The 25,566-nt window shown below is 44.0% G+C and overlaps 1 protein-coding gene across 6 annotated transcripts; it reads right to left on the reverse strand.

Annotated features, from left to right (window-relative positions):
- Positions 1 to 883: 883 nt before the first annotated feature.
- Positions 884 to 23,688, reverse strand: C14H8orf76 (chromosome 14 C8orf76 homolog). 6 transcript variants are annotated; one of them, XR_002785223.2, is made up of 7 exons: positions 23,539 to 23,686; positions 21,407 to 21,502; positions 20,484 to 20,627; positions 17,325 to 17,773; positions 11,408 to 11,540; positions 1,974 to 2,107; positions 1,115 to 1,201 (listed from the first exon to the last, which is right to left on the reverse strand). XR_002785223.2 is itself a non-coding variant. In XM_023545967.1 (6 exons), the coding sequence occupies exons 1-6, from the start codon at positions 23,653 to 23,655 to the stop codon at positions 1,004 to 1,006; spliced, it is 1,086 nt and encodes a 361-aa protein (XP_023401735.1). In that variant the 5' UTR covers positions 23,656 to 23,688; the 3' UTR covers positions 884 to 1,003. The 6 variants fall into 6 exon arrangements, 5 of the variants coding, with proteins under 5 accessions (XP_023401735.1, XP_003408222.1, XP_023401736.1 ...); XM_023545967.1 differs by lacking the exon at positions 1,974 to 2,107 and having other exon boundaries at positions 884 to 1,201; positions 17,325 to 17,722; positions 23,539 to 23,688; XM_003408174.4 differs by lacking the exon at positions 1,974 to 2,107 and having other exon boundaries at positions 884 to 1,201.
- Positions 23,689 to 25,566: the final 1,878 nt, after the last annotated feature.

Genomic DNA, 25,566 nt, shown 5'->3' on the forward strand with positions numbered 1-25,566 from the left:
TGCATGTGCAACCCTCTATCTGGACCCACTTGTGTTGCTCCTTTGGGACTGTTGGGGGGGGGGCTGACAAGAGGAACTGATGAAAATCATGCTGAAGCTTACACTGCTTGCTGGGCCATGAATAACAAAACTCTTGTTTCTGACTCTTGAGTCTCGTATCTTCTGCCAGCACCCAAGAAGCTCTGGCAGGCTAGTTCGTTAGCTTACAAGTAAAATCTCAGACTTTTCACAATTCTTGACACACCCTATTCAGAAATGGTTTACTATCACATTTCAGCATTCCTCATCCGGATTTGTTTACCTAAACGATGCAAATCCTTGCCCTGCTAGTTATAGTACAGAAGCCCTGCTGGTACAGTTGTTAAGTTCTCAGTTGCTAACCAAGAGCTTAGCAGTTTGAACCCACCAGCCACTCTGCAGGAGAAAGATGTGGCAATCTGCTTCCATAAAGATTACAGCCTTTGGAAACTACATGGGGCAGTTCTACTATGTCCTATAGGGTAGTTATGAGTCAGAATCGACTCAATGGCAATGGGGAATTACAGTATAGAAACTGTTTTAAAAAGGCTACAAAATCTAAAAGCCTCTTTTACATACTTTCCCAACAGAAATCTTCTAAAGGGGCCCAAGCTATTGCATCAACTCACAGCAACCCTGTAGGACAGAGGAGAACTGCCCCACAGGATTTCTGAGGAGCAGGTAGTGGGTCCAAACTGCTGACCTTTTGGTTAGCAGTCAAGCTCTTAACCACGGCTCCACCAGGGAAGCCTCTAAAGGGGCAATAGGTGTTTATAAGGTCTAAGCTATACAGTACTTAGATAGCAAACACATACAAAGGTAACAAAAAATCAAGAAATGGCAGTAAAAATAACTTGAGACATCATTTTTTACAAAACATAAACATCTTTAATTCACTATATTCTATTATTAGCAGTGGCTCCTGTCTAAAGTGAACAAGGACAATTAACACAGCGGAAGATGTTTTCTGCTTTGTAAATGATCACTAAGCCAAGATCTGTATCTCTGTTTGGAACTGGTTCTCAATGGAACAGAAATGGTCTTTGATCTTTTTGAACCACTTGTCTTCAAATTCTTCTGAAGATGCAATCACCGAGGCAGTGAGCGCAGCAGAGCCGACACACCTCACCTCTGTGTGAACTTCGTCTTTTATTTTTTCTGGAACGATATCCTCTCCCATAACCTGCAGCAGAAGGAAGAAAAGGCCCCAGTAAAAGCAGCAGCGGACACGGAATGAAAGGCTTTCATACAAAAGTGGAAAAGACTCTGGCAGCCGGGAGACATTTCCAACATACTGAAGAGATGTTTATTCACAAGCAGAGATGATCCAAGGACCACATTATATAAAATATCCCCCATTTCTCCTCTCATCCTCTCCTGGGTGAAATAACCACCCAGCAATACTATTTAGCCCACATGGAGTACTGAGTCAACCTTTTTATATCAAAGAGCGCACTCTTGGCAAGAATACAATTGCGAGTAATTCTCCCGCCTTGTAATATGGCTGGAAAGGATGAGGCAGAGCTCGGGTAGAATGTAACTGCTGCCCTGCGTGGGGCAGACTCTGTCTCCTAGAAGTTCTCCAAAGAAGTCAAAGGCAGCAAACGATCAAGTAGCAAGTAGCTGGGCTCACCCTTTCCTGATCCAGAAAGAGACTACAATCCCTTTATAAATGTTACTAAGCCAATCTCAGGGACTTAAGGAGCACTGGCCCAGTGAAGGCACAATACTGCTCCCTACTGGTCAGAATGAGGCTTAGTGAACACTGGGTCATGTCCAGGGCTTTAAATCGGTTTGAACCAGTTGAATCATGGCCAATACAAAGGAACAGACCCAAATTTTTACCACTTGGGTGATCTGGAATGATAAACCAAAGGGGAAAAATTACAGGGCAAGGATGTAAGGGTGCACACCCACCAGCAGACACAGGTTTGGTGGCAGATATTTCTACATACGCAACTGTTGATGCTCCACACAGATTCACACAGACGAGACAGCACAGTCAGGGAAACTTCTCAGACGTAACCAAACACCTCGTGGAATGAAGTTTCTAGGCTCGAAGGCAAAGGACCACAGATTTGGCGGACATCTACATCAATTGGCAGAACACAGTTCATAATGAAAATTTCTGCATCCTACTTTGCTGAGTAGCATCTGGGGTCTTAAAAGCTTGCAAGCAGCCATTTCAGAGCCAACTATTGGTCTCTTCCTGTCCGGAGCAAAGGAGAGTGAAGAAAACCAAAGACTCAAAGGAGTAATTAGTCCAAATGACTAACAGACCACACGAACCACAGCCTGTATAACCCTGAGACCAGAAGAACTAGATGGTGCCAGGCTACCACTACTGACTGCTCTGACTGGGATCACACAGAGGGCCACGGATAGAGTGGAAGAAAAATGTAAACCAAAAAAATCAAATTTACAAAAAAGACCAGGGTTACGGGTCTAACATAGCCTGGAGGATCCCCTAAAACTCTGGCCCTAAGACACCCTTCTGACCTGGAACTGAAGCCATTCCTGAAGACCACCTTCCAGCCAAATAAAAATCAAGCCCATAAAATAAACAATAACACCCGAGAGGAATGTGCTCCTTAGAATAATCAATTATATGAGATCGAAAGGGCAATATTTGCCCAAAAGCAAAGACGAGGAGAAGGCAGGAAGGGGGAGAAAAGCAGGAAGAAAGGAAACGAGGAAATCAGTGTGGACATGGGGAGAGTGCTGACACATCGTAGGGAATGAAACCAAGGCCATGAAACACTTTATGCACAAACTACTGAAGGGGAATCTAACTTGTAAACTTTCACCTCATGCACAATGTAAATAAGCAAATAAAAGAGCAGGCAAAGAAATCACAGGCTGAAGCTGTGGAACAGGAAGCTCAGAAGAGGCGCAGTGAGCCCGTCCAGGAGCCTGACGGCGAGACCGGGTTCCGGCACGACTGTGGAGAGCGACACACGGCAAGTGCTGAGGCTGGCCAGCGTCACTGCTTCCGACTCTGCTCAAAAGTCTGTGGGCACGGGATGTGGCTGCTATGCGCCTCACACGCTGCCCTCGTTTTCCAAGAGGGAGGTTACGTTTCTAGCAGGGCTTCAAGCTGTGATATTTCCCGTTCAGTTATTGTTTCAGTTCACCCAAACTTAAAACATTCACGTTTGTTCCAGTTTCACTTCCTCGGTCACAACTGAAACAGGATGAACAGATTCGAAGCCGTGGTCGTCTTCATTATCATAAACTGGATTCTGGCTCTTTGGGAGAACATCCACAAAGAATTTTTTTTTTTTTTGTACCTGGCCCCATCAAGTGGTCAACCCCGCCTTTGGTAAGAATGGTGAGCTAAAATTACGCCCCAAAACATTCCGCACTATTTGGCATCAAAGGCTGTGCGGCTGTTCAGCAGAGATGTTGTGCAAGGAATTTAAGTCACATGGATTTGGACTAGATGATCTCTAAGGTTCTTGCAAACCCAGAGATCCAACCTGCACATGAAAACTCAAATTATAACACAGTAAAAGTACACTCAAAGGATGGTTTCTACTGGCTTTTTAAGTCTTCAAAGACTACATATTGTGGGTCTTAAAAACTTGAGAGTGGCCCTCTAAGATGTATCTATTGGTCTCAACCCATCTGAAGCAAAGGAGAATGAAGATAACCAAATACACAAGGAAAATATTAGTCCGAAGGCATGAATCACAGCCTCTACCAGCCTCAGCCTAGAAGAATCAGAGGGCACTTGGCTACCACCACCTACTGCCCTGACAGGGATCACAGAAGAACCCAAGCAGAGTGGAAGAAAAATGTAGAACAAAATTCAAATTCACCAAAAAAAAAAAAAAGACCAGGCTTACTGGTCTGACAGAGACCCCCCGAGTATGGCCCCTGGATACTCTGATAACTCAAAACTGAAGCCACTCCCAGAGTCTACCTTCCAGTCAAAGATTAGAACAGGCCTATAAAATAAACAATAATACACATGAGGGATGTGCTTTTTAGTTCAATCAAGTATATGAGACTTAATGGGCAAAAAAAAAAAAAGGCAACACCTGCCCAAAAGCAAGGAAGAGAAGGCACGAAAGGACAGGAAAAATGGATGAATGGACACAGAGAAAGAATCCAGGGTGGAAAGGGAAGGGGAGAGAGTGCTGACACAATGAGAGGACTGTAACCAATGGCACAAAACTATTTGTGTATAAATTTTTGAGTCAGAAACTAATTTGTACTATAAACTTCCACCTAAAGCACAATAAAATAAAGACTACACACTATTTGAGGCTAGAGCAGATGAGATACACAGCTAAGTCAGGCAAAAACTGGTATTTGTTAAAGTATGGTATTTCATAAATTTAAGACACTTTTTTAACAGGATATTTACTTTTTATTTTTAAGCTGTCATTTTGTTTTTTATTATTTTCTTTAGATGAAGGTTTACAGAACTAGCTTCTCATTAAACAGTTAGTACACATATTGTTTCGTGACATTGGTCACCAACCCCATGATATGTCAAAAGACACCTTCTTTTTCTGTATTTTAACATCTCTGAAATCAAGCTGTCTCTCACAAACACTGGCATGTCACAGTGCATTGGTAGCTTTTGTTCATTTAGTGGCACGGAAAGTAATGACGTATCCTACAATGGATGAATTTTTTGATTCAATGAAATGCAGTTATTTTAAAATCTGGAATAAAACAAAAAGTTTGTTTAAAAAACAGAGAATATATAACTAATGTCACAGAAATGTATACTTAAAAATGTTTAAAATGACAAACTTTTTTGTTATATACATTTCACCATAATAATTTTTTAAAAAATACGGAGAATATTGAATTATAGTAATATAAACACTGTACGATACTCCAAAAAGTGGGATAGGCAGGCTCGTGTTTCACAGGTCAGAAAATCTGCCAAAATACTTGACTATACAAAAATTTTAAACTTCTATATGCCAGAAAAATACCATAAACTCGAGGAAATACTGCAAACCAAAGGGTAGTAGGTCTACTATTATAAGAACACCAGAAATAGCTTAAACAGAGAAGAAAAAATTCTTTGATGGTTACATTAGGGGTAGGAAGGGTGGGAGAGGGGTATTCACTGATTAGATAGTAGATAAGAAATACTTTAGGTGATGGGAAAGACAACACACAATACAGGAGAGGTCACCACTACTGGACTAAACCAAAAGCAAAGAAGTTTCCTGAATAAATTGAATGCTTCGAAGGCCAGCGTAGCAGAGGCGGGGGCTTGGGGACCATGGTTTCAGGGGACATCTAAGTCAACTGGCATAATAAAATCTATTAAGAAAACATTCTGCATCCTACTTTGGAGAGTGGTGTCTGGGGTCTTTAATGCTAGCAAGCAGGCATCTAAGATGTATCAATTGGTCTCAACCCACCTGGATCAAAGGAGAATGAAGAACACCAAGGACACAAGGTAATTATGAGCCCAAGAGACAGAAAGGGCCACATGAACCAGAGACCACGTTATTCTGAGACCAGAAGAACTAGATGGTGCCCGGCTACAACCGATGACTGCCCTGACAGGGAACACAACAGAGAACCCCTGAGGGAGCAGGAGAGCAGTGGGATGCAGACCCCAAATTCTCGTAAAAAGACCAGACTTAATGGTCTGACTGAGACTAGAAGGACCCCAGTGGTCATGGCCCCCAGACCTTCTGTTGGCCCAGGACAGGAACCATTCCCAAAGCCAACTCTTCAGACTGGACAATGGCATGAAGAGGGATGCTGGTGAGGAGTGAGCTTCTTGGATCAGGTGGACACTTGAGACTATGGTTGGCATCTCCTGCCTGGAGGGGAGATGAGGGGGTAGAGGGGGTTAGACGTTAGAAGCTGGTGAAATGGACACGAAAAGAGAAAGTGAAAGGGAGAGAGCGGGTTGTCATATTAGAGGGGGAGCAATTGGGAGTATGTAGCAAGGTGTATATAAGTTTTTGTGTGAGAGACTGACTTGATTTGTAAACTTTCACTTAAGGCATGTTAAAAAAAAAAAAAGAAAGTAGGTTCCATCTATTGTTGTTGTTGTTAGGTCCCGTTGAGTCGGTTCCGACTCATAGCGACCCTATGCACAATAGAACAAAAGACTGCCCAGTCTGCACCATCCTTACAATCGTTGTTATGCTTGAGCTCATTGTTGCAGCCACTGTGTCAATCCACCTCGTTGAGGGTCTTCCTCTTTTCCGCTGACCCTGTACTCCGCCAAGCATGATGTCCTTCTCCAGGAACTGATCCCTCCTGACAACATGTCCAAAGTATGTAAGACAAAGTCTCGCCATCCTTGCCTCTAAGGAGCATTCTGGCCGCACTTCTTCCAAGACAGATTTGTTCGTTTTTTTGGCAGCCTGTGGTATATTCAATATCCTTCGCCAACACCACAATTCAAAGATGTCAACTCTTCTTCAGTCTTCCTTATTCATTGTCCAGCTTTCACATGCATACGATGTGATTGAAAATAATACCATGGCTTGGGTCAGACGCACCTTGGTCTTCAGAGTGACATCTTTGCTCTTCAACACTTTGAAGACATCCTTTGCAGCAGATTTACACGATGCAATGCATCTTTTGATTTCTTGACTGCTGCTTCCACGGCTGTTGATTGTGGATCCAAATAAAATGAAGTCCTTGACAACTTCAATCTTTTCTCCATTTATCATGATGTTGCTCACTGGTCCAGTTGTGAGGATTTTTGTTTTCTTTATGTTGAGGTGCAATCCATACTGAAGGCTGTGGTCTTTGATCTTCATTAGTAAGTGCTTCAAGTCCTCTTCACTTTCAGCAAATAAGGTTGTGTCACCTGCATAACGCAGGTTGTTAATGAGTCTTCCTCCAATCATGATGCCCCGTTCTTCTTCATATAGTCCAGCTTCTCAGATTATTTGTTCACCATACAGATTAAATAGGTATGGTGAAAGAATACAACCCTGACGCACACCTTTCCTGACTTTAAACCAATCAGTATCCCCTTGTTCTGTCCGAATAACTGCCTCTTGATCTATGTAAAGGTTCCTCATGAGCACAATTAAGTGTTCTGGAATTCCCATTCTTCAAAGTGTTATCCATAGTTTGTTATGATCCACACAGTCGAATGCCTTTGCATAGTCAATAAAACACAGGTAAACATCCTTCTGGTATTCTCTGCTTTCAGCCAGGATCCATCTGACATCAGCAATGATATCCCTGGTTCCACGTCCTCTTCTGAAACTGGCCTGAATTTCTGGCAGTTCCCTGTCGATATACTGTGCGGCCGTTTTTGAATGATCTTTAGCAAAATTTTGCTTGCATGTGATATTAACGATATTGTTCTATAATTTCCACATTCGGTTGGATCACCTTTCTTGGGAATAGGCATAAATATGGATCTCTTCCAGTCAGTTGGCCAGGAAGCTGTCTTCCATATTTCTTGGCATAGACGAGTGAGCACCTCCAGCGCTGCATCTGCTTGTTGAAACATCTCAATTGACATTCCATCAATTCTTAGAGCCCTGTTTTTCGCCAATGCCTTCAGAGCAGCTTGGACTTCTTCCTTCAGTACCATCGGTTCCTGATCATATGCCACCTCTTGAAATGGTTGAATATCGACTAATTCTTTTTGGTATAATGACTGTGTATTCCTTCCATCTTCTTTTGATGCTTCTTGCGTCGTTTAATATTTACCCCATGGAATCTTTCACTATTGCAACTCAAGGCTTGAATTTTTTTCTTCAGTTCTTTCAGCTTGAGAAACGCCGAGCATGTTCTTCCCTTTTGGTTTTCCATCTCCAGCTCTTTGCACATGTCATTATAATACTTTACTTTGTCTTCTCGAGATGCCCTTTGAAATCTTCTGTTCAGTTCTTTTACTTCATCAATTCTTCCTTTTGCTTTAGCTGGTCGACGCTCAAGAGCAAGTTTCAGAGTCTCCTCTGACATCTATCTTGGTCTTTTCTTTCTTTCCTGTCTTTTCAGTGACCCCTTGCTTTCTTCATGGATGATGTCCTTGATGTCATTCCACAACTCGTCTGGTCTTTAGTCACTAGTGTTCAATGCGTCAAATCTATTCTTCAGACGGTCTCTAAACTCAGGTGGGATATACTCAAGGTCATATTTTGCCTCTTGTGGACTTGCTCTGATTTTCTTCAGTTTTAGCTTGAACCTGCATATGAGCAATTGATGGTCTATTCCACAGTCGGCCCCTGGCCTTGTTCTGACTGATGATATTGAGCTTTTCCATCGTCTCTTTCCACAGATGTAGTCAATTTGATTTCTGTGTGTTCCATCTGGCAAGGTCCATGTGTACAGTCGCCGTTTATGTTGGTGAAAGAAGGTATTTGCAATGAAGAAGTTGTTGGTCTTGCAAAATTCTGTCATTCGATCTCCGGCATTGTTTCTATCACCAAGGCCATATTTTCCAACTACTGATCCTTCTTTTTTGTTTCCAACTTTTGCATTCCAAGGTTCCCTCTCAGAGAGAGAGAGAGGTTCCATCTATAGAGCTCTTAAAATTAGTAAGTAGAAACATACCAATAATGAAGAGAAAACATGAAAAGTCAACTCAAAAAATACAAATGGTCAATAAAGATGACAAAGTTCATCTCAATAATAATCAAGCAACCAATATTAATACAAATAATGTGACAATTTCACCTGCCAAATTAGCAGATTTTATGAATTCATTAAGTTGAACTCTATAAAATTGCTGTTTTTAGAAGTAAAAAATGATCGAATATCAACAGTTTCACAAGGTTCAGCTAGTATCTAGAATTGGGGTACGGAAATCAGTTTTCTCATACACCCCTGGCGGGGTAGGAAGCAGAAACAGCCTTTCTGAATGGCAATTTGAAATGTGCTTCAAATCTTTAAAATGTTTATATACTTTGACCTAGTGATTATATTTCTAGTAATAAAGGGGACAAATGCCTACAGGGATTTATTTTCAAGGACTTATAGGCACTGAATATTTGTAAAACGTTCAACATACCGGACTGAGTAAATCAATTAGAGCTGATTCAAAAATTGGACTACTATCTGTAGATATTAAAAATCATGAGCTCAAAGAACAGCTATTTAAGGGTACAGGGCCATGCTCACGTCACGTTAAGTAAAAATAACAGCGCACAAAATAAAACGTACATTATAATCCCAGGGAGGATCCGGTCTTCTTTATTAAACTCCCCAGCTACCTCACATGTATGTCCAGGTGGAGAACTACAAAGTTCAGTCATAGGCAGATTCACCGAGCACAGTGAATGACACAGAGATGCTTAAGATATATCTACTTAAAAAGGAGCCCAAAACCTAGTTGACAAAACATGTTCTTGTGTATTTCACTGCCCAAAGACCTACCTATTCAAGCAATCACTTCTATCTGAGCCCAGCAGAAGGAGAAATTATCATAGACCAGGCCTTTCAGAGAACGTTCCCTGGAGGATGTGGGAGTTCAGCTGGGTCTGAGGATGGGAAGAGTAACCAGGTAGAGGTAGGAATACCGATGACCAGTTTGTCAGATATGGGGCAGGTTAGTCTGGGTCTCTGCTTTCAGCACAGGTGTGTTCCTGGAATTACTAGGTAGTAAGTTAGGGGTTACACTCTGGAAGGCCATGGGCATCACATTAAGGAGCCTAGACTAGCCCTGACCTCAGAAGTAACGGGGACACATTTTACTTTTTAAGCAAGCAGGTAACGTGGTCAGAGCAATGTTTTTAGTAGATGAACAAAACAGCAATGATCAGATAGATTTGAGGGGAGAAAGCAAGGAAGCAGGAAGAGATAAGCTAGGAGGTCACCATGACAGTCAAATCTGAGGTGATAGGGCCTGGACTAGGGTGCTAGAGATGGAAGAGAGATGAAAAGGGCCCTGAAGGATAGGTGGGCTTTGTCCTGGCTAGAGGCAGGAATCTACAGAGCAGGAGGCTCAGAGCCAGTGAGGTTCCAGGTCTGGATAAAAGGAGAATCACAGACCTATCAGTGATGGTTCTCTCCAACTCCTCCTTGCTTCCTCATTGACGACTGAGTCTGTGAAAGACACTACGCTAAGCTAGGCATGGAGTGGAACAGAAAGACTGACTGAAAGTGTTCCGGTGACATTCTGCACGTGAAGTGACAGTAGTATAATTAAATGGGAACCACCCAGTAGGTAGTCAACCTGAGCCACAAGACAAGTGCTCCGGAGACGGGGCTGGAGATACAGATGGGAGAGCAACCAATGCAGACAACTGGAATTGTGAGTGTAGTTGTAGTTTCTGTGACAGAAAGGTAAAGAGAACAAAGAACCTAATTAACCTTAGACAGTGTTATGATTTAGGACACAGAGGAAACTAGTAAAGACCCAAGAGGCAGAGGAATATTAAGAAATACAGGAGAGAAACAGACTAGTGCAGCCTCTCAGAAGTAGAGGCAAGAAGAAAAAAAGAGTGGTCGACAATCACAAACGCTATATAAAGAGGAAGGAATGTGAAGACTAAGGAAAGGCTAAGGGGCCTCACGAGAGACTGGGTGCCTATGCTCACCTGTGGCCTCAAGGGAAAGAGCCAGGCAAGAGGAAAGGACGAAAATGGCTGAAAGGGAATAGGTAGGAGAGCATGATCCTGTAATAGAGGAAGGAGCATCTAAATGAGAGTGCTTAGCTTGGGGAAATAAGAAAAGGCTGGCAATAATAGGTATGCAATAAGTATTTCTTGAAAGAATGAAGTTAGGATGTATGTGGACAGTTATTCTGATGGGAAAAGTGCCTTAGCCGTCAAGTTTCAATTATACGCTAAAAGGAATAAGCATGAATAACTTAAATGTATAAACTCCAAATGCCACCTCAGACATTTCAACAGCTTATTCTACCAAAACCCAACTTATTAAAAAAAATTAATAAAAGCTTAAAATAAACTGATATTTCTTTGCAACTACCAAGTAGTAGCAGGTGGAGCATAAAGAAATCGTACTTGGAGCTGGAAAACATGGCTTCCGGTCCAGCTCTGCCACGTAAAACCTGACCTCAGGCAAGTCGTCACCTCCCAAGGCTCAATCCCAGCTCTGCCTACCTCATGGGCTGTCATGAGGATGAATAGAGAAAATATAAATATACAAACATAAAACTGCTGCATGAATGGGAGCATTCTCATTCACTTACTTATTCAGCCCTGAAACAAAACCATCCCTGGGCACCTATAGACGTTACAAACGAGCAGCAACAAATACGTGAAAAACGGCCCTGCTTTCTAGCACTCTCCAGGGAAGGATGACGATGAGGCCACTTCTGGCGATCGTTTAGTGATCAAAAGACACCTAAAGGAGGGAGACAGAAGTCCTCCAGGAGATGAGATTTGGCCTTTTTTTTTTTTAATCTGAGCCAGGAAAAAATAACTATGATGCCTGGTTTCAAAGAAACCCTAAGGGATACACTCACCTCAGAAATCAACAGCAAACTTTCCTCTTTGAAGCAGAACCCTTTCATTTTATCTTCAATTTCCTGCTGAGTCTTTAAGTTCCTTTCCAAAGCAAATGATGTTTGCTGAGACTGGGTGAGCTGAAGCAAAAGCCTGGAAAACAGAGATGTTCCCGTGTGTAGAAAGGGCAGCGGTGAGGAAACTTTCATGTGTAGCAGAGGCTCAGTCGGGTGTGAGTCCTACTAGGCTGTAAACAAGGGCCCCACCTCACTAGAACCTCTCACTCTGAACAAACACCCCAACTTTACATTTAAGATTCACTGTTTCTAAAATTAGTAGACCAAAGCTTCTCAAAGAAATCTTTAGGAAGCGAAACCTCAAAAGAGTTCTCTGTCAAAAGAGCAAGTAAAGTGATTAAAAATACAAATAATCTGGAGTGAAAAGAACAAGCCTCCCAAACAAAGACTCCTCCCACTGAAGCAGCCAGATTTGTTCCTGTGAAGTCAGTGCCCTACAGCCCTTCCATCTCCCTGATCCCACGGCTCCCTGACCACAAGACTAACTAGATTCCCTATTACACTACAACTACTCGAGAGGGCCAAAGCTCGGCTCTGAGGACCACGCTGCAACGACCTTACACTACCTTCTCCGTCGTGATCATAACTGGCCTCCGCTCATTCCTCCTCCCTCCAGTCCTCCTCACAGGGCTCCCTGCCTTTGTTTTTAACACACTGAATGTGGAGACATTTTCAATTTTCCTCAGGCCTCCCTGGTTCCCTTCTGTTAAGCCCATAAGCCCACAGCTCTCTCCTGACTCACTTCACACATTGAGAAATGTGCCAGACACTGCTCTAGGCACTGGGGAGCAAAACATACAGGTTCCCGCCTTACGCAAGGCAAGGAGAGAGGTCACAAGAAAAACAAACCCAAGACAGGGTGGATGAGTGTCTACTCTAAGTGAGGCAGTGAAGGAAGGCTGTTCTGAGATGACATTCAAGCTGAGGGCAGAACGACAAGGAACCAGCCACAAGAAGATCTGGGCAAGAGGGCTTGGCATGGTGCAAGTCCCTGACACAAGAACTAGCTTGACTGACGTGCTTGAAAAACATAATCACTGTGGCCAGGAACACAGTGAGGGATAAAAAAAATTGTAGGAAATGAGAGAAAGACAGGCAAAGTCAACTCACAGGCGACCCTGCAGGCCATGGAAGGGAACCTGGACTTTATCTAGGTACAGCGAAGCCAAAACCTGTACCCGTTGCCACTGAGTCGATTCCCACTCATAGCGACCCTAATGGATGCCAAAGGAGAGTTTTATAAAAGGGGGTAGCACGTCCTGATTTACGTGTAAAAAGACCATTCTGGCTACTTCAATCTAATTTATTTACATTACCTACCTGGAGCCTCTGAAGGCAGTTACATTTGTGATCCCTTTTATGCCCCTGCTTTTTCCCTCTTGCTCCTTAAATGACTTGAAAAGGCAGCTTATACTTGCTCTTCCATTCACATGTTCATTCATTCCCCAACCCTCTGCAATCTGCCCTGTCATCCCATCGCTCTGGTGAAACTGCCCGCTCAAAGGTCACAAACCACCTCTGAAGTTTTTCAAATCCTCTTCTCAGGATTGATCCTACCTGACTTCTCACTACCACCAGACTGCTGGATTGCTGATCAATCTCTTTCCTCTGACACTTTTTAGATGTCTATCTCCTTCTGGGCTCCAGACTCCTATTTTCTAATGGAAAACTCCAGCTAGGTGGATAAAATCATGATCTTCCACCCCAAATTTACCCCTCTTCCCAGGGACCCTCTCGGTGAGAGGCACCGCCATCCACTCCTGGCCCTCCCCACATCAGTGGTCACCAGGTCCTATCCGTTCTATCCTGCAATGGCCTCTGCTTCTCTGTTGTTACCATATACTTTCCTAGGTCAGGCCCTAGTCTCCTTCACCAGTTATTCCACACCCTTCTCTCTGGTCTCACTACCTTCAAATTACCTTCTCATCCATCAACCCAGCCACCAGATCACTCTCTCTAACTCACAGCTCTCTCTCATCACGTCACTTCAATACCTAAGACCTTCAAATACTCTCAAATATCTAAAACCAATAACTCCGAAATGGCTGCAGTAGTACATCGACAGGGACCTGCCAGAAAATCAAGCCACATTCAGAACAGAGATGTCATTGCTGATGTCAGATGGATCTTGGCTAAAAGCAAAGAATACCAGAAGGATGTTTACCTGTGTTTTATTGACTATGCTCTGGCATTTGACTGTGTGGATCATAAACAAATTATGGATAACATTGTGAAGAACGGGAATTCCAGAACACTTAATTGTGTTCATGAGGAACTTGCACATAGATCGATAGGCAGTCATTTGAAAAGAACAAGGGGATACTGCGTAGTGTAAAATCAGAAAAAGTGTGCATCAGGGTTGTATTCTTTCACCATATTCATTCAATCTGTATGCTGAGCAAATAATCTGAGAAACTTGGCTACATGAAGAACACAGCATCAAGACTGGAGGAAGACACATAAACAACCTGCGATATGCAGATGACACAACCTTGCTTGCTGCAAGTGAAGAGGACTTGAAGCACTTACTGATGAAGAGCAAAGACTACAGCCTTCAGTATGGATTACACCTCAACATTAAGAAAACAAAAATCTTCACAACTGGACCAATAAGCAACATCATGATAAACGGAGACAATACTGAAGTTGTCAAGGATATCACTTTACTTGGATCCACCATCAACGTCTATGGAAGCAGCAGCCAAGAAATCAAACGATACATTGGATCGGGCAAATCTGCCACAAAAGATGTCTATAAAGTGTTCAAAACAAAACAAAACTCCCTGAGGGACTGAATTACTGGGCTGAGGGCTGGGGACCATGGTTTTGGGGGTCCATCTAGCTCAACTGGCATAATAGTTTTTTTTTTTTAATATAATTTTCATTGTGCTTTAAGTGAAAGCTTACAAATCAAGTCAGTCTCTCACACAAAAACTTATATACACCTTGCTACATACTCCCAATTACTCTCCCCCTAATGAGACAGCCCACTCTCTCCCTCCACTCTCTCTTTTCGCGTCCATTTCACCAGCTTCTAACCCCCTCTACCCTCTCATCTCCCCTCCATGCAGGAGATGCCAACGTAGTCTCAAGTGTCCACCTGATCCAAGAAGCTCACTCCTCACCAGCATCCCTCTCCAACCCGTTGTCCAGTCCAATCCATGTCTGAAGAGTTGGCTTCGGGAATGGTTCCTGTCCCGGGGCAACAGAAGTTCTGGGGGCCATGACCACTGGGGCCATGACCACCGGGGCCCTTCTAGTCTCAGTCAGACCATTAAGTCTGGTCTTTTTATGAGAATTTAGGGTCTGCATCCCACTGCTCTCCTGCTCCCTCAGGGGTTCTCTGTTGTGTTCCCTGTCAGGGCAGTCATCAGTTGTAGCCGGGCACCATCTAGTTCTTCTGGTCTCAGAATAACGTGGTCTCTGGTTCATGTGGCCCTTTCTGTCTCCTGGGCTCGTAATTACCTTGTGTCCTTGGTGTTCTTCATTCTCCTTTGATCTAGGTAGGTTGAGACCAATTGATGCATCTTAGATGGTTGCTCGCTAGCGTTTAAGACCCCAGACGCCACTCTTCAAAGTGGTATGCAGAATGTTTTCTTAATAGATTTTATTATCAATTGGCATAATATAGTCTTAATGAAAAAAATGTGCTACACTCTACTTTGATGAGTAGCATCTGGGGTCTTAAAAGCTTGTGAGCAGCCATCTGATGTACTCCACTGGTCCCACACCATCTGGAGGAAGAGAAAATGAAAAAAACCAAAGGCACAAGGGAAAGATTAGTCCAAAGGACTAATGGACCACAACTACCACAGCATCCACCAGAGTGAGTCTAGCACAACTAGATGGTGCCCAGCTACCAAGTCTGACTGCTCTGACAGGTATCACAATAGAGGGTCCCAGACAGAGCTGGAAAAAAATCTGGAACAAAATTCTAAGTCACAAAAAAAGACCAGACTTACAGGTCTGACAGACACTGGAGAAACCCCGAGAGTATGGCCCCCAGACACCCTTTTAACTTGGTACTGAAGTCACTCCTGAGGTTCACCCTTCAGTCAAAGATTAGACAGGCCCATAAAACAAAATGAGACTAAATAGGCACGCCAGCCCAGGGGCAAGGACAAGAAGGGAGGGGGCAGGAAAGCTGGTAATGGGGAACCCAAGGTCAAGAGGGGAAAAGTATTGACATGTCGTAGGGTTAGCAACCAGTGTCACAAAACAACATACGTATTGTTTAATGAGAAACTAATTTGCTCTGTTAACCTTCATCTAAAGTACAGTAAAAAATAAATAAAATAAAAAAATAAAGTGCTAAAAGCAAAGATGTCACTTTGAAGACTAAGGTGTGCCTGACCCAAGCCATAATATTTTCAGTTGCTTCTTAAGCATGCTAAAGCTGGACAATGAATAAGGAAAACCGAAGAAGAATTGATGCCTTTGAATCACAGTGCTGGCAAAGAACGATGAACATACCACGGACTGCCGGAAGAATGAAAAATCTATCTTGAAAGTACAGCCAAAATGCTCCTTAGAAGGGAGGATGGCAAGATTTTGTCTGAAGAACTCTGGAGATATTATTAGGAGGGACTGGTCCCTGGAGAAGGACGTCATGCTTAGTAGAGGGTCAGTGAAATACAGGAAGATCCTCAATGAGATGGGCTGATACAGAGGCTCCAACAATGGGCTCAAACATCACAACGAATGTGAGCACAGTACAGGACCAGGCAGTGTTTTGTTCTGTTGTACAGTAAGTCCCCAGGTTATGAACGCGTGATTTACGTACTTGCCCTTCAATGTTACATAAATTTGTCCTCCCTTTGAAATGACTGAACCAACCTCTACCCACAACAAATTCTTCACCACAATCACTTTCACTTGCTACACATGCAGCTTTTAAATCACTGAAAAGGCTTCAACCCTTTTCTTGCCCTAAAAAAAAAGCCATTGCCGTCGAGTTGATTCCGACTCACAGCGACCCTATAGGACAGTGTCCTAGAACTGTCCCATAGGGTTACCAAAGAGCACCTGGTGGATTCCAACTGCCTTTTGGTTAGCAGCCAAGCTGTTAACCACTGCGCCACCAGGTCTCCACACGCAGCTTTTAAACCTCTGAAAAGGTTTCGAGCCTTTTCTTGCACTAACCTACCCGTACCCGTTGCTGTCGAGTTGATTCTGACTCACAGTGACCCTATACAACAGAGTAGAGTTGCCCCATATGGTTTCCAAAGACCACCTGGTGGATTCGAACTGCCGACCTTATGGTTAGAACCTGTAGCTCTTAACCTCTACACCACCAGGGTTTGCTGCACTAAAGTAAGGCTAAATAAGAACCCTATGAACCTGTTTCAACTTACCTAACATTCGAATTAAAGACTCAGGAACAAGTCCCTTTCGTAACTTGGGCACTGCTTACACCCAGGGTTGCTATGAGTCAAAAGTGACTCGATAGCACCCAGCGACAACAATTCCCATTATCAGTGACTCAAACACAAGAGCAGATTTTTTCCTTAGCAGATTTCTGTGGAATATGAGTGAAAAATTCCTTGCTTAAAATACCTCTTTCTCTACTTTTCAAGGTTTTATAAATTTAGGTTTCTTAATTTTAACATTTTCCAATTTGAACACCCATCCCATCTTGGGCAATGACACAAGTTGTATTCTCGAGCAAATGGAGCTTTGTTTCTAAATTTACACACAAAAATGACACATGTTCAAAGGATTCTGTCTAGATCAGAGGAAAAATCTCAAAAACAAAAAATACCAAGTGCCTAACGTAGAACATTCTGAAGTTTAAAATTGGAAAAATAAAGCCCTCACTCTGCGCATCGACCGTGTGTTGTTTAATCCACTCTTAGCTTACCTGGTTCTCACAAAAGCGGCACATGCCTTTATCTGAGTCTGTCTCAGCAACGCCCCTCTCTTTTCTGACATACAGTTGTGAGTACTTTTAAGAGCTTTCTCATTTTGCTGGCTGTCACTGCCGCTTGTGTCCACAGAAAACCTAGGGCTCCCAGGCAAGGTTTCAGGGAAACATAAAAGACAGTCTTTTTCTGAGTGAAGCGAGGAGGATTTGATAGTTTTGTCACTCGAGGTGCAACTGTTCCGTTTCTGAGATGACGCTGAGAGAGCTGGCCCCAGATTCAGGTACGCCTCTGCCAATTTGCCCCAGTTCCAAGGATTAAACGGATGCAAAGAAATCAGCTTCTGCAGACAGACAATTGTCTTCTCCAAGTTCTGCAAACTTGAACAAATGGCAAACTGGAGGTAGAGCACAGTGGTTAAATGGTCTGTGTTGGTTGCTTTATTTTCCTAAGGAGAACAAAAAAGGTTAGAAACTGTAACCTGTAAAACTTTCTCCATGTGAAGAGAGAGATGACTAAAAAACTCAAGTTGTGTATGTTATGAGACGTGTTTTTCAGTACAAAAGTAAGGTGAACCAAGCATATTTTAGTAGACCGTATTTGAAACCATAAGCCTAGAGAATTACATCATTACTGAGCAAAACAGTCACCAGCCATCCCCAAACGTCCTAAGGTCGTAACAATGATTCATGTGACAATGGCCTGTCCAAGTTCAACATTAAAATATAAATGTCCATTTTCAATTTCTATGATAATCTTTAGAGTCTTCAGCAAGTTATCTGAAAGACCCAGGCCAATTTTTTCAGATCCTAGGCTAATGGTTGCATTTGAATTTTCAGGGATTTCTAAAAGTCCAAATGGTAATTTCCTTGAGGATTCGAACAGACTCTATTTCCAGATTTGACTTGGCGTATTCATCTTAAACTGAGAGCCCTGTAGCTCTTGGTGCTTCATGATGCATCGTAATTGGATCCAAATGCCTTCCCTGGTAACCATGATCAAGGCCAACTATTCCTGGCCAGAGAGGGCTGCTTGGCTTCCTTCTGACCAGAAAGTCTTTTTAAGTCTCCTTAACCAGAGCTACCACCTCTTGCTGAACTTGCCATATGGCAAATACCTGCGGAGTAAGGGCCCTCCTTTCATAAGTTAAAGTCTGCAGAGAGCAGATGGCAGCGTAAAATTACCTTCAAGTGGATTTTAAGTCTCAGGAAAACCTGCCCTACCAGTATCCAGATCAAGCTCCCACACAAAACCACCCTGAGTGTGAAACATGCTGTGCACCCAAAGAAACTAGTAGGCCAGTAAGTAGAATCCTGTGAGCACTCTAAATAGTCACATGTTGTGTGAAAAGATACAAAATAAGTCCTCAGGCTACTTATCTGGTCATAATGTGTCTCCCGATGGCAGAATTTATCCTGTTGCATCATTACTGTCGTTTACCTTCTGTCCTTGCTAAGAGACCGTGAAGCACCGCAAGGACAAGCAAACCCTGGCTCTTTCACTCAATAGAAGCTGATAAGCATAAAATGTTCATACCCCGATAAGCACTCTAGGACCGTTTTGTCCAAAGTCGTATACTGAACTGTCCCTCTATGGAATGTGACAAAAAAGAGAAGAGGGTCAGGGCTAAAAATGAAAGAGAAGGATCCTCAAGTAGGGAAGAAGTTTAAAAAACAAAACTAAAAAACCTGAGCTACCAGGAAACGAGAAAACCCAGCACTGGGTAGGGTCCACTGAGATAATGTACAGGAGACCCAGAGAAGGGCTGAGACTTGCTCACCTACACTGCCCTACCCCAAGTGGCCTCCCCATTAGGGTGCTCAGAAGCCCAATGAATGGTTCTCAAAGTCTCGACATGGGTGTTGAAGGAGTCTTCTGACAGGTCCTCCTCCTGCGTGGTAATCACCCCAAGCTCTGGAGACCTGGCACCTGCTAAACGGCAGCAGATCCTTCTCTGAGCCAGGAAACCAGAGACCTACTGAGTTAGAAGGGACCACCGAGATTACCCAACCCCTCCACAAATCCAGCTGCCACTGCCTTCAGTGGTCTAGGCAAGGAGGACAAAGCACAATAGTGATGTGTAAGAGAGGAGAACGAATGCTAAGAGAGGGCTGATGGGGAAGCAGAACAGTGACAAAGGACAGGTGACTGACATCTGAAAGAAGTAGGGAAAGGGCCAACGCTGCTGTTAATTTGCCAACCAGGGAGACCGGGTTCAAAGGCCATCAAGTCCACTGTTTATGCCAATGCTCCCTTAACAAAGCAATCTATCATCCAGCTTCTGAGTTAACCCTCAATTAGTAGACAGAGGAAAGAAAGAACAAAGCACAGCTGTTTTCCATGTTCTTAAGACAATTTCCGCCAAGTGTGGTCTCACCCCAAGGGGGTGAGGTCCTATGCAATGAACCACACCAAGCCGAGTAAAGCTTAGGGATTTCTTTCAGTTAATGAGATGGAGGATGACAGCTCGACAGCATGCCCACTTCTGGCTGACTCCTGGTTGGCTAGACCCACAGGGTTCAAGATCAGTGCCACGGTGCCTCATTAATTCCTCTGAGGAAGAGAAATGGTCATCTACAAACCAGGACTGGACAATTTAGATCAATTCCCATATAAAATTCACACATATGCAAATACAGAAGTAAACCACAAATGCCTTATCTGACAACAAAAATGAACACATCTAGACTTACGAAGAGTTGCCTTTCTTTATCCCTTAAAAGATTCTACAAATTCCATTTAAGAATAAAAAGCCCTATTAAGCTTTGCTCAGTATGTCATTTTTTCCATAGCTTTTCTGCTTATAAAAGTAATATACGTCCATTGTTGAAATTTTGGAAAATAAGTAAGCCTAAAGGAGAAAACAGATCACTCATAACCCTTCCATCCTGAATACTTCTAACGAGAGCAAAACCTCTGTAAGTGACATTCTCAGGCATCAAAGAATTTTGAGTGTGACGGGAACAATACTGTAAGAAAGCGCTCACGCCCACGTTCCAACACTCCTGACCAGTTTCTTCTGCTTATACAAACCCACAGATTTTTTACTAGCAAGATTTTTTATTTTAGTTTTATTTTTGCCTTGTTTTTGGTTTTTAAGAAAATGAATTATTCTCGGTACAGGAAAGCAAATGAAAATGAGCAATGAAAACACTCACCAAGTTAGCAGCAATCTGCAAAGCTTCCGCGTGCCTTCCCAGGTGCGTGAGACACCGAGCCTGGCCTTCCTGGACATCCCTTTTCATGGCAAAACTGCTAAACGACAATTTCTCAGAGACGCTGGAATACTCCTGCAGAGCTTTCTGGCAATTGTTTATTAGAGAAAGGAAGATAAGGAAAAAAGAGGATTAAGGGAGAAAGCACAGTAGAAAAACGGATTCAGCGAAGGGATTTTTTCCTAGGTAAAAAGTAATGTTATAATTGATCCCTACAAGGACCCAAGGAAGACCTGAGTTTAAAACAGACACTCCCAGTATTTTTAGTCAGTACTGTTTTTCTAAACAGCAGAGAAGAAACGGCTGGAGAATACAGCCACCACGACCATGGAAAACGTTACAGTATAGCAGAAAGAGCATTCTGCAACCAAATGGGCCAGGGTTTAAATCCTGGTTTTGTCACTAAACTTGCTTCACAACGTTTTCATCGGCAAAATAACGATGCAGGACCCTTGTGAAGATTAAATGAGACAATAGACATAAAACAATCTGGCAACTAGTTATCAGTACCTTCCCTTTTTTTTTTTTTTTTACACATTTTGGGGTGCTGTGCTCCTCTAACACTGAGGGATCTATGCCAAAGTCTCCTACATAATCACGAGACATAGAACCTGGGAGAAACAGACCTACACGGACCCCAGAAAGATCCTTCTATTGAGGTTACAGGAAACATACGAATTACAGACAGCCACATAGAAAAGAACAGAATCTTGGGATTCTAACTTCAAAAACACATCACAAAAAATTAAAAGTCACCTTAAGCAACAACACACTCACAACCTGGTTCACTGTCATTTAAATACGCAGCAACTGATAAAACAAGAACCCACTTCAAATACCACAATCTTACAAATGTTGAACTCTACCTGATACTCTTGTCGTCTGTAGGCCAGGTCCCCTTTGAATTTCTTGATTGTCAGAGCTTCAACATCGTCATTGCTCCCTGTTTCTTCATAAAACCACTATAAATGGTGGAAACAGCATATTACAGAGAATGAAGCTATGTTTTTCCACCTCAAACTCATTTCACCCCCCCAGTAACTCTGTGAACCTGCAAGTATTATCCTTCCTAAACGGCAGATAAGAAACGGACATCGAGAAAGGCAAGTGGGAAAGCCAACACTGCAATTGAGGGCCGCTATGAGTCAGAACCCACTTAACTGGCAATGGGTTTTTTTGGTATATCTCATAATCCCCACCACTCACCTGCCAATGTCATACTGTGACGGCTTGTGTGTTGCTATGAACCTGGAAGCCATGCCACCAGTATTTCACGTACCAGCCAGGTTACCCCATCCACGGTGGACAGGTTTCAGCAGAGCTTTCAGACTAAGAAAGACCAGGAAAAAAGGCCTGGCCACCTACTTCCAAAAATTAGCCACTGAAAATTCTATGGGTCACAACAGAACACTGTCTGATACAGTGCTATGATCGTGAAGATGGTGCAGGACCAGGCAGCTTCGGTTCTCTTGTGCATGGGGTCGCCATGAGTCAGTGCTGACTCGCTGGCAGCTAACAATATCTCATAATCCCCCGCTTTTTAATGCTTCACCTCATGGTTTGCCAAGCCCATTCCCTGCTTTCTGTCTGCACAACCAAGTGCTAAAGGTAACTATGAAAGACTGCAAGTGGTAAGGAGAAATAGTGAATACTGAGTGTCTGACATCGTAAGTAGAACTGCTGTGAGGACCAAATGGGCCAATACATGTAAAGGGCCCACAGAGAGTTATAGATAAATATTAGTTATCATTGGTAAGAAATACATACATACAACAATACAAGGTAATACTCCACTAATTCAAGAATATTCATGGGGTTCCTATAATGAATAAACACATTAGGCACGGGGAGAGGGCAAAGAATCACTCCCAGGTGATCACTCAGCACTCTGGCTCCAAGTGCTTTACGAGAATACTAAGTGCTTTCACAGAAGCTAAGTCCCTGCCTGGTGCACTCCTCTACTAACCAAAAGGTTGGTGGTTCAAATTCAACCAGTGGCACCACGGGAGAAAGGCCTGGTGATCTGCTTCCATGAAGATCACAGCCAAGAAAACCTTATGGAGCTCAGTTCTACTCTGTAGCATACGGGGTGGCCAGGAATGACCGCAAAGGGCTTTTTGCTGTTGTTAGGTGCCTTGAGTCGATTCTGACTCACAGCAACCCCACGGGTTTCAGAGTAAAAATGCTCCATAGAGTTTTCATGGCTGTGACCTTCAGAAGCAGATCGCCAGGCCTGTTTTCCAAAGTACCTCTGGTGGGTTCGAACTGCCAACCTTTAGGCTAGTACTTGAGCGTTTAAGTTAGCAACCCCCAGGGACTCCTAACTGGTTTTAAAAGGTCGTGGGGGGGAGGGGTTTGTTAAAGACAAAAATATTTCATTGGAAGGAGAAATCAAAAAAGACTTCCTGGAGGAAGTCTTTTAAGACGTGTCTTGGTAAATAAATACAACCTCGAACAACTCTGACCATGGGATTGGGGGCTGGATATTCTGGGCGGGGGAAATCACCGAATTACGGCAGGGGTCTACAGCCTGACTGCGAGGCGCTGCCGTTAGGGGCGTAGAGAGCTCCAGGGTTTCAAAAGTGGGCGGCGGCCGGGTTTACGAGAGCTCGGCCCGGCTGCAGGACCAGTGAAGACAAACCGGGTTAGAGAAGATTTCGAGGCTGGCAGAGGTTCAGGGAGTGCAGGCAGCCTGGCCAGGCGCTCGGTGGCAGCGAAGTCGCTGACAGCGCGGGGATTGTCGCGCGCCCTCGGGGGCAGAGATCTGTGAGCTCCGCCGGGCCGATCAGGGATGTGACTCCGGGAACGCCTGCTCCTCGGAGGAGAGGAAGGGACGACGGGGCGGCCTGGGTGACACCCGCCGAACACGGAGGCCGGGGCGCTGGTGCAGGAAGGGCCCGGGCTCGCGCGGGCGGTGAGGGCGTGTAAGGCGCCGTCGGGCCAGGACCCCCGAAGGCGAGCCCGCGGCCTGGGGGGCGAGGAGGCCCCGCCCACTCACCTGCGGTTCGCAGCACTTGGCGCAGTAGGACGCGGGCGGTCCGGCCCGCCGCTCGCGCCCCTCCTCGAATACCGAGTCCTCGAACTCGCCGCCGAACAACCAGCACCCGTTCTCCATCGCGCGCCCACAGCCGGGGCAACGAGAGGAGGTGTTGCCTAGAGCGGCACCACGTGCAGACTGACCCGGAAGGGGCGTGGCCCCCACCTCGCAGAGCGCAGCATGCTGGGACTTGTGGTCTTTGACCGGGACAAACGGGGACGTGGACATCTCCGGGCTGGGAGTCGCGGTTGAAATGAGATTTTTATCTGACTCACAAACTTGCAGAACCCGACAACAGAGGGCTTTATTTATCCGTGTCTGGAGATGGAGAGACCAACCCTTACCTGGGCACCTCAAGAAGCAGTGGCCCCAGGGTAGCTGTTTAAAACTCGTAGGGGCTGACGATACTCCTGGCACAGGGCAAAGCCCTGATTTGCACTGTTTCTCGCTCTCCTAACCGCGGATTCGTAACAGGCACAATTATACCTGTTTTCCAACTGAAGAAATTGGGGCTTAGATTAAGTAAGTAACTTGCACTTACTATGCGTTATCTTTCCACAAAAGGCACAGGAATTCCCATTTTGCAAATGAATCGGGGCTTAGAGAAGGTAAGTAACTTGCTCAAGATCAGTTATAAAGTGGCTCCGGGTGCACTTCAAGAGCAAAGCAAAGGCAGGCAAGGGGGTTTTCTTCCAGCTTCCTTTTTGAAGGCTGTTTAGTTCTGCAACTTCCAGTCAATCGTGTTCTGAAGACCCCTGGGTCTAGCCTTCTCCTGGTCCAACAACCAAATGAGCTAGATTTTCTGGAATGGCCAGGAAGCCGTGTAGGGCAGGGTATGGGTAAAAGGTAGTTCTTTGCCCTTTGGACTCAGAATTCCTGAATTTAGGGGTTTCCAGCGTCTTTACCACTAAGAACCATTTCAACTATTTTTTTTCCTCCTAAAGTATAAAGTTATGGAAGATTTGGGTACAAAATAAAACTGCATTTATTAATTGTTTCATTTTCCTTTAAAATGAACGCCATCCACGCATCGTCCAGCCTATGTCTACCAGCATTGCCTCACTGCATGTTAGAATTCCCTGGAAAGAAAGAAGTAGCTGCTAGGAATCCTGGGGCGCCTGAGCAAAGAACATTAAAAGGTGGTTCCGATTGGGCCTTTGGCAATGATGAAAACAGCTCAAACACCCCTATCCCTATTGAGGACCTGCGGCCTGGGGACCCCAAGTACAAACCACTGGTTCAGTTGACGGAGGGGCCCTAGGAAAATGTCATTTTAAAAGAGTAAAGTAAGCCAACAAAAGAAAAGAGCATTTTACACTCTGCAACTGCTAAATTCACATTACGCACTTAGGAAATGCCAAGTGTTAGGCAGTGTTAGGGAGTAAACAGGAATTCTGCAAGCATCTCAAATTGGGTGAGTTGTGATAAAAATCTGTTTCTGTAGATTTTTATCTATAAATGTCTGGTTTTTCATTGGGACGACTGAGTTACCCATCACAAGGCAGACATCACCTCCTCCAGGCAGCCCTCCTTCCCCTTTCCTATAATTCCGCCACGTGTTCATCCACTGTGGCATTTAGCACACTGTGGGCTGTTGTAAACTTTTATAAACTCCACCCCCAGATAGGGTTTGGCCCACTGAAGCTCAATGAATGCTTCTTGAATGGATGAGTACACAGAGTCGCTATGAGTCAGAACTGACTCAACAGCACGTAACAGCATATTCATTGCATCAACTAAAATCTGTTGAGTATTTGCTGTAAGCCAAGCACTGTTTCAGAGTGGAGGATACAGTGATGAATAAGACAGGTGTAAGATCCCTGCTCTCATGGAACTTAAGTTTTAGTGGGGAGACAAAAAATAACAAGTAACTAAATGAACAAGGACAGTTTAGATCATGGTGTTATAAAGAAAATTGAAAGGGTGGTGTGTGAGAAAGAGGCTACTTTAGGTAGGGTAACCAGGAAAGGTGCCTCCCAAGAGGTGGCC

This window comes from Loxodonta africana, chromosome 14, assembly GCF_030014295.1.
Source record: "Loxodonta africana isolate mLoxAfr1 chromosome 14, mLoxAfr1.hap2, whole genome shotgun sequence".
In the NCBI taxonomy this organism is placed as follows: domain Eukaryota; kingdom Metazoa; phylum Chordata; class Mammalia; order Proboscidea; family Elephantidae; genus Loxodonta; species Loxodonta africana.

Coding starts and splice junctions, on each gene's coding strand:
- C14H8orf76 (XM_003408174.4), bottom strand. CDS start 23,655: ATGGAGAACGGGTGCTGGTTGTTCGGCGGCGAGTTCGAGGACTCGGTA. Junction 11,541..17,324: donor GCCGCTTTTGTGAGAACCAG/GTAAGCTAAGAG, acceptor TCTGTTTTCCAG/GCTTTTGCTTCAGCTCACCC. Junction 1,202..11,407: donor GTTTGCTGTTGATTTCTGAG/GTGAGTGTATCC, acceptor CTTCTGCTGCAG/GTTATGGGAGAGGATATCGT.